Raw genomic sequence first — 9,046 nt, 5'->3', positions numbered from 1 at the left:
CGCATGTTGGAGGCAGCATCAACATACGATGCTTTTGTATGTCGGGGCCATCGCATAAACGGCTATCCGGCAGCGCAGACTGCTTCAGCTGCCGCCGGATAGCCGTTTACGGTGCCCCGTAAGCTCCGGTGATTGTTACTTGCCTGTCCGCGGCGCTCCAGGACATCATCTTCGGGATCCCCTGCATCGCCGTTGCTCTCCATGGTCGTCATGTCGCTGCGCATGCCGTCCCGTCATCCAATAGGAGCGGCGTGCGTAGTGACGTAATGGTGGCGATGAGGAACGATGATCCCAGGCAACAGAGACGTTCCGGAGCGGCGGGGACACCCCGGGGACGCGGCGACAGCGATGGACGGCGACATCCAGGGCAGCAGTGACGGCGGGGACAGGCGAGTATAACGTCCTATATTTAACATTGCACGGATCCCTCAACATACGATGGTTTCAACAAACGATCGTTCATTTGGAACGGATTACCATCGTATGTTGAGGGACCACTTGTAATTGTGATTTTGTCATGGAATTGCTCAATTTTAATTTTGTCATGTGAATTTTCTCAATTGAGGAGCAAAGTGTGATTCTTTCAAAGATTACCTGTAGTTATAAAACTTGTATGTGGTAATTTTTTGTAGTTTTGGTCCTTTTGCAGGCTTCATCTTTAATCCTATGTCAGTACGTGGTGACTCCCTATACTGCATGATGTCTCCCTATACTGCACCCACAGATTAGGTATATAGCGGTTTGTTGTTTGTCTAACACAGTGATTCCCAACCAGGGTGCCTCCAGCTGTTGCAAAACTACAACTCCCAGCATGCATGCTGGGAGTTGTAGTTTTGCCACAAGCTGGTCGCTTTCCAGGCATGCAGGGAGTTGTAGTTTTGCAACAGCTGGAGGCACCCTGGTTGGTATACACTGGTCTAACCACTGGGAGCCCTGCCGATCCACAGGAAAATTGTGGCCCAGAAAAAACGGAATGATCTTCATATGCGAACTAGTACTGTTTATTGCTGTAAAGTTTGTTGAAATGTCAGTGATTGTTTACAGTTTGTGCAAATTTTACAGTAACTCTTATAATAGCATAAATTCAAACTATGTTCAGTGACAAAATAGAATGTATTTGAAAAGTATACACATGACTGTAACAATATCGACTGATATAGACTGAATATGCTTCAGTGATGTACTGTATATAAGGCAACATAGGTTGAAAGCTGTTTTATGTAAACATTTCATAGAAAAATTGTAACGTGATATTTCCTTCACTCACATGCCATCATTGAATGTTACATTATTGTGACTAATAATGCCCATATAAGCAGTAGTGGTTTAGTAAGCTGTAAAAACACTTATGGGGAGATTTATCAAAACCTGTGCAGAGGAAGAGTGGTGTAGTTGCCCATAGCAACCAATCAGATCGCTTCTTTCATTTTCCACAGGCCTCTTTAGAGGCCTGTGGAAAATGAAAGAAGCAATCTGATTGGTTGCTATGGGCAACTGCACCACTCTTCCTCTGCACAGGTTTTGATAAATCTCCCCCGTAGTTTCAAAGGACAGCTTTAGGCCTCATGCGCATGGTCCTAAGGGCCGCTATTGTGTCCAGGAGCCTGGGATCATTTCTCTTCCTCTAGGGACGCCATGTTCCCTTGGCTGTATGCAATAGCCCTTACTATAATAGCAACTCTAATAAAGACTTACTGGGCACATTTTATCAATCGGCAAAGCAAACTGGAGTAACCTGGACACATCCAAGAAAATCATTTAAAGGTAGACCATGCTGGGAGTACAGGGGTGTATGGTGGAACAAAGGCAGTAAACCTGTTTAGCTGGCATCATTTGTGTTAATGCTTATATGACTTCATAGTTATTTCTTCTTATCTGTGCAGATATCTGAAGTGCAGAAATCTAAGATACCTAAAAGAGAAATCAAAAATGAATAACTAAAAAGTAGAGACATTTACAGGTGTAATTTTATGTATATAAAAATTAAAAATAAGTAATTGTCCCATATACTAGCTGCTTATATGCATAAGGCTTTTATACAGACATAGACAAAATTGTAGGCAACCTTCTGTTTAAACAACAACAAAGACGTGGTCTCAAATGGCTGGAGGTGCTCAACCCCAAATGCAGTTGTGCATATATACTGGGGGAGCAGATACTGCCCTTGTGGTCTGTTGCTAAGGGCGATCCCCAGCATAAAAATGCATACAATGGAGGATGCCTGCAACAAGTGCCACAATAGAATCCTACACCAGATAGACGGTGTGGATGTGTAACAATTAGAATACAATACAGGAATTTAGGTGCACTACTGTGGTAGATGTATACAATGACATTGGCTATCCCTCAACACTGATGTTAAAATTGAGACATTAGCCAGTATATCCTTATATGAAGGACATACCTGAGCCCGCACACCAACACCAAGGTTTCTCAAGTGGCACGGGACCTAACACTAACCTAACTGTGCTGTATGGGCAAAAAATATGCTGCTGCTGTAATTGCCCACTGGCCCTACGCACAGGTAGGTTTAGTGTTAGGTCCCGTGCCACTTGAGAAACCTTGGTGTTGGTGTGCGGGCTCAGGTATGTCCTTCATACAAGGATATACTGGCTAATGTCTCAATTTTAACATCAGTGTTGAGGGTTAGCTAATGTCATTGTTTACATCTACCACAGTAGAGCACCTAAATTCCTGTATTGTAACCTTCCGTTAAGGACAGAAAAAAAAAAAAATTCTCCATGAAATTGAAGTTAAAACTGACAAAAGTAATAATGAATAAAAATTTACTGATGAAAATCAGACATTGCTTATGAATTGTGTTAACCAAAATAATGGCCTGGACAAAATGATGGCTCCAATTTTGACCATAGGAATATGTTAAACTAAGGCTAGGTTCAGACTACAGAATTTCCACCTGCAATTCCGCTTTGAAATTGCAGGCGGAAATGTATAGTGTAGTGAATGGGTTTCCGTTCACAAATTCACACTTCTAGAGAAAGGAAGGAAGGCGCCTCATGTGCGGGATCAGTAGATCTTGCAGGTGGGGGTAGGGGAAGGTGATTCCCAAGCCGCTTACCGAAGTTGGTTGTGCGCCCACACACAACAAGGTTAGGAGCAGAAGAGATATGAAGGCAGGTCCACTGCAGCCCTCCTGGATAGGTGTAGAATCAAAGGCGAATGACCAGGGAGTCAGGAGTTTGTCTGGCGCAGAGAGGAACCATCAGACAGCCAAGTAAAATCAATGGATTTATTAGATGCAACGCGTTTCATCAGGCATTCATCCAGCATTCCTCTCTGCGCCAGACAAACTCCTGACTCCCTGGTCATTCGCCTTAAATTCACACTTCGGAATTTGTGAAGTGGAATTTGTGAACTGAAAATCCACTTGGAAATTTCCGCCTGAAGAATCGCGTTGCTCTTTCTTCAGGCGGAAATACTCGCGGAACACATTGCAGTCTATTGGAGACTGCAGTGTCCGTGTGGTCCTAGAGCCGACTGATTCACTGCGCTGTTTGGTATCATTTTGTGTAGAAAATGAAAATGGTAGATAAGCATGTTAAAGGTAAAGGCTATAAGACCATCTCTAAGCAGCTTGATGTTCATGTGACTACAGTTGCACATATTATATAGAAATTTAAGGTCAGCGGAACTGTAACCGACCTCCCTGGACATGGCTGCAAGGAAAATTGATGACAAAACAAAGAGAAAGATAATATGAATGGTAACAAAAAGCCCAGAAAAACTTTCAAAGACTTTAGAGGTGAACTCCAGGGTCATGGTTCATCAGTGTCACATTAAGCCATTCGCCGTTCGAGCCAAAGTGGACTTAATGTAAGATGACTGAGGAGGACAACACTGTTGAAAGCAAATCATAAAAACATGACAGGAATTTGCTGAAATCCATATTGACAAGCCACAAAGCTTCTGGGAGAATGTTCTTTAGATATATTAAATAAAATTGGAGCTTTTTTGGCAATACTGTGCAGATGCAAAAATGAAGCATACAAAGAAAAGAACATACTGTGAAGCATTGAGGAAGCTCAGTTCTTTTTTGGGGCTGCTTTGCTGCATCTGGCACATGAAATCTTAAGACTATCAAGGTATTCTGGAGTATGTGCTGCCCAGTGTCAGGAAGCTTGGTCTTAGTCGCAAGTCATGGGTCATACAACAGTATAATGACCCAAAACACACAGCTAAAAACACCCAAGAATGGCTATAAGCAAAACATTGGACTATTCTGCAGTGGCCTTCTTGGAGTCTTGATCGGAATCCTATTGAACATCTGTGGAAGAAGGTGAAACATGTGGTATAGAGATGGCACCTGAGACAACTGAAGCAGTTTGCTTATGAGGACTGGGCCAAGATACTTATAGACAAGTGCAGAAGTCTCATTGAGAGTTACAGAAATCCCTTGATAGCAGTGGCTGCCTCAAAAGATTGTGCAACTAAATATTAAAGGGGCTCTCCAGGAAAAAACTTTTTTTTATATGTATGTGTATATATATATATATATATATATATATATATATATATATATATATATATTTATTTATCAACTGGCTCCAGAAAGTTAAACAGATCTGTAAATTACTTCTATTAACAAATCTTCATCCTTTCAGTACTTATGAGCTGCTGAAGTTGAGTTGTTCTTTTCTGTCTAAGTGCTCTCTGATGACACGTGTCTCGGGAACCGCCCAGTTTAGAAGCAAATCCCCATAACAAACCTCTTCTACTCTGTGCAGTTACCGAGACAAGTAGAGATGTCAGCAGAGAGCACAGTTGCCAGACAGAAAACAACAACTCAACTTCAGCATCTGATAATTATTAAAAGGATTAAGATTTTTTTAATAGAAGTAATTTACAAATCTGTTTAACTTTCTGAAGCCAGTTGAGATATATATATATAGATAGATAGATAGATATATAATACATTTTTTCCTGGAATACCCCTTTTAAGTTAAGGGACCATCATCTTCGTCCAGGTCAGTGTCATTATATTGAAACACAATTCAAAAACAATGTCTGATTTTCATTAGTTAATCTTTTGTAAATTTCATTACTACTTTTGTCAGTTTCAAGTTATTTCAGGGCATTGTGGTTTCTTTCAGTTTTTTACGGTAGGGTACCAACAATTTTGTCCACATTTGTACATCACCAGAACATGAGACACTTTTGTGAACTGTTGTAAAATTAAACTCTGATGAGAGATGGACATAGGTACAGGGATGTTTGGTACCTGCATGTGTGCAGTCAAACACTGAGTTTGCAAGCTGCATAAAACTGTCTCCTAGTATGTCTTGAAGCCCATAGTGCCCAGTTGGAAGTAGACAAGCAGTGGAATCTTTGAATAGCAAATCACCCTCTCCATATTTTGGTACTGACTTGAAGAGCTCAAAAGTGGAGTCGTTCCTTGATCGCAAATATTCCTATAAATTAAATGTTAGATAAAAGACAAATCCCACTGGTAAGCACAAAGAAGTTCACAATATTTTTTTTACGTTTTTCAGTAATAGAATGAAATAACGTCACTCACCCACTGTGGATCATCACTTCACTTTATTAATCTTTGATGGATGGTAAAAAATGCTGTGGGGAGCTGTGTACAACAGGCAGGGGAGCCGCAATTGGCGACAGCTGTTTCTAGCTGGCTAGAAACAACTGTTGCTGATTGTGACTTCCCTGCCCATTGAAAGCAGCTCCCCGCAGCATTTTTATCATGCACAGAAGATTAATAAAGTGAATTTAAGATCCACAGTGGGTGAGTGACGTTATTTCATTCTAATGCAGGAACATTGAACTGATTTCTGTAGCAATACTGCGCACCACCCGGAATGTGGTAATAGGTTGAGAATGCTATACAGTCTTCTTGCCCTTATGTAAACACTGACTGAACACATCTCTTTTTATTACATATTTTTTAAATAGTTTATAACCTTTCAGCCTGCCGGAATATCAGAATCGACAGAATTTGTCTTGCCTGTTATTTGCTTTCTTAGAGTCTGAAGGCAGCACAGTAGGCATATTCTGTCCCCCAGACTCCACTTTGGGAGAGCTCAACTAGCTTTAGCTTACGCCTTTGTAATAAAATAGAGATTAATTACTGTAAAACTAGTTTGTTGAGGGGGTATGGGTATATGAGAGGGTATTTTGTAATTCCTCTTCTTTCTCAGGCAGCACTTAAAGGATTTAAATAGCAAAAACTAAAGGAAGGGCAAGCTTTAAGAACAGGTAAAGGACACCAGTGCCACAGGCACTGAGCACATAATATTTGACAGTGTAATAGTTTCCTTGGTAATAGCATGCACTAGGATGCTGCATCACAGATTTCAGGAACAAGAATTGGAGCCTCTCTGCAAGGTATATGGAAGCGGAACTGTCAAAATCCCTCATGCTGGAAAAAAAAATATATAATTGAGCCAAAATCCTCTCAAAAGGTGAAACAGAGTAGGTAAGCAACACTCTCCTGCTGGTGGAGTGAGGACAAAACTAAACACAGGTGTAAGCACTGGGAGAGGGTTCTTATGAGGTCACCAATTAAGTATGCAAGGTGAACTGTCCTAGGGTGGAGTCTGAGGGACAGAATATGCTCTTTTAAGGGGTACTCCACTGCCCCAGTGGTACTCCTCTTCCAAATGTTGAGTGCGGGGGTCGTGATGTCACACCATGCATGACGTCACGAGGGGCATGGTCGTGACATCATGACCCCCCGCAGCCCGCACCCAGCTTTCGGAACAAAATGTTCCCTACTCTGGGGAAGTAGAGTACCCTTTTAAAGAGGGACTGGTATTTCTGATTTATTGAAGACTTGTATTTCCCATGAAATAACACTTCTTTAACACCTTTCCCTGTGTTGTTTCATTCATGTTGTTCTCACTAGAAGTGTAAGAGTAAATAGCCAACTATGTGTTACCAGTTTGTATTGTGTCCTTACAATGTTGAGTATATGCAGTCAAAGCCAGGCCCAAAACTGGTAGGTAGCATCTAGTTGGCTATTTAGTCATGAAAGGCCACAAATCCTCTTTAAAGGAAATTTGTCAGCTCTAGATCATGCTTAGAACTCGAGTGTGAAATATGCTGTGGTGAGCCGCAGCATGTATTCCCTGCATGATTGATGTGCAGGGCTCAGTGCTGGAAGTGGATCCCTGTACATCCGTCATATATGGCAGGGAGGAAGCATGCATCCTGTAGATCTTCACAATCTCTTTGACACTTGAGTTCTGAGCATGATCTAGAGCTCACAGATTCTCTTTTATGCAAAGAGATAACATAACTGTACAAACAAACACTATTTCCTCTAACAGTACAGTACAACTGAACCGCATCCATATTATATCTATAGTAGAAATTAGTGACCACACACCTCTAATGCAGTTTATCTCAGCAACAATTATATCAAATAGACTGAAGTAAAAACTGTCCAATTCCTATTCTTCTGATGGGAGATATTGTGATACAGTTCTCCCAATAGCAATACAGATTTTTGTCAGATCCTTTTAAATTCTACACAATCTGCCTGCAAACATCTCTTTAGTACGACAACCTTACTCCTCCAGCTCTTCTCTGCATCTGAGATTATTATATTACCTGTGATTTCATTAAGAACTCATAGATCTTAGCGGTGATTACAGGACGTGTCATCACTATACTTGGTGGGATCACTCCCAGGTTACAGTGCTTCCATTCTGTCAGTGGAACTTTTTCACCATTTTGACACAAAAGCTCAAAGTCTGAGGGAGACAAACCATGAGCCCAACCAGAGCTTTCCAGATCTGAGGAGAAACATTCAGTCCATAATCAATGACATCTACCATATTTATTACCTTCTGCTTCAAATTCTTATTAGACGTTTGTTACATCCCTCTACCTACAATAAGGCCTTGTTTTATAAAATGGGCAAAAAGGCCTTTTTCTAATTGAATTCTGTTAAATTCATTGCATATCAGCTGTTTGCTCACATACAAGCACATTAAATCCCAGCCTTAAAGGGGTACTCTGGCCCTAAGACATCTTATCCCCTATGCAAAGGATAGGGGATAATATGTCTGATCGCGGGGGTTCCGCCGCTGGGGACCCTCACTATCTCTCATGCAGCACCCACCTGTCTCAGCTGCATGCCGCGCTGGAGGCTGTGTGTCTGAAGCCTCACGACCACGGAGCCGGAATATCGTGATGTCACTCCCCGCCCCCTCAATGCAAGTCTATGGGAGGGGGTGTGACTTGACATGACTTTAAAATTGAATGTTGGCCCTATTTCAGCTGTTAACTAAAATTACAATAGTTTTTGGCAAGTATAAGAATCAGAAACAGGTGTTTTTGGTTTACAGGTTTTTGCTACAGCAAAAGAAAAAAATCTAAAAATACAAGCGGAAAATTGGCCTAAAAAATTTGCCAAAAGATGGCCTAAAGAAAAACAATTTTCTCAAATCATTTTTTTTTTTTATATAAATAAAATCAAAAACTGTGTGTGAACAAAGCCTAAAGTTTACACAGTCACATGTGCGAAGCACTTAAAGGAAAACTGTCATCCTGACCACCCACACTAAACCCAATACACAGGGTAGGTGAATGTGGGTGACCAGGAGTGCAAAGAGGGGTCACTTACCAAATCCCATCCAGTGACTCCTGTGATATTGCCCAATGAAAGTCCCGTTCTCAATTCGGTTACCTGCGTGCAGGAGGTGGGGCCCTGATGGCTGTTTTCCCCCCCTGCTTCTATCTGCCTCCTGAAACAATCTGCCTCTATTAGTATACTCAAATTCTGCGCTACGCTCTGAGGCAGGAGCGCAAGAGCAGTTAGTTTACAAACAGCTCTCACATCCTAATGACGTGAGTTGCATGTCATGTGAGCACTGCGCTCTGGCAAGAACAGCTCTCACATCACTAGGACATGAGAGCTGTTTGTAAACTAACTGCGCTTGCACTCCTGCCTCAGAGCGCAGCGCAGAATTTGAATATACTAATAGAGGCAGATTGTTTCAGGAGGCAGAAAGAAGCAGTGGGCGGACAGCCATCGGGGCCCCACCTCCTGCGCGAAAGTAACCAA

At 41.7% G+C, this 9,046-nt stretch overlaps 1 protein-coding gene across 4 annotated transcripts in view; it reads right to left on the bottom strand.

The window, feature by feature from the left end:
- Positions 1–1,757: 1,757 nt before the first annotated feature.
- LOC130282411 (serotransferrin-2-like) overlaps positions 1,758–9,046 on the bottom strand; it is a 78,096-nt gene continuing 70,807 nt past the window's right edge. For all 4 annotated transcript variants that reach the window (XM_056530643.1, XM_056530661.1, XM_056530636.1 and 1 more), the window contains 3 exons: positions 7,588–7,772; positions 5,240–5,429; positions 1,758–1,911 (listed from right to left, as the gene is read on the bottom strand). In XM_056530643.1, coding sequence (XP_056386618.1) covers positions 1,862–1,911; positions 5,240–5,429; positions 7,588–7,772 — 425 coding nt within the window. In that variant the 3' untranslated portion in view covers positions 1,758–1,861. The remainder of the gene's footprint in view (positions 1,912–5,239; positions 5,430–7,587; positions 7,773–9,046) is intronic.

The sequence above is a fragment of the Hyla sarda genome, chromosome 1 (assembly GCF_029499605.1).
Source record: "Hyla sarda isolate aHylSar1 chromosome 1, aHylSar1.hap1, whole genome shotgun sequence".
In the NCBI taxonomy this organism is placed as follows: Eukaryota; Metazoa; Chordata; class Amphibia; order Anura; family Hylidae; genus Hyla; species Hyla sarda.
Note: the sequence above shows the minus strand (reverse complement) of the source record. Positions and strands in the feature narration are given on the sequence as shown.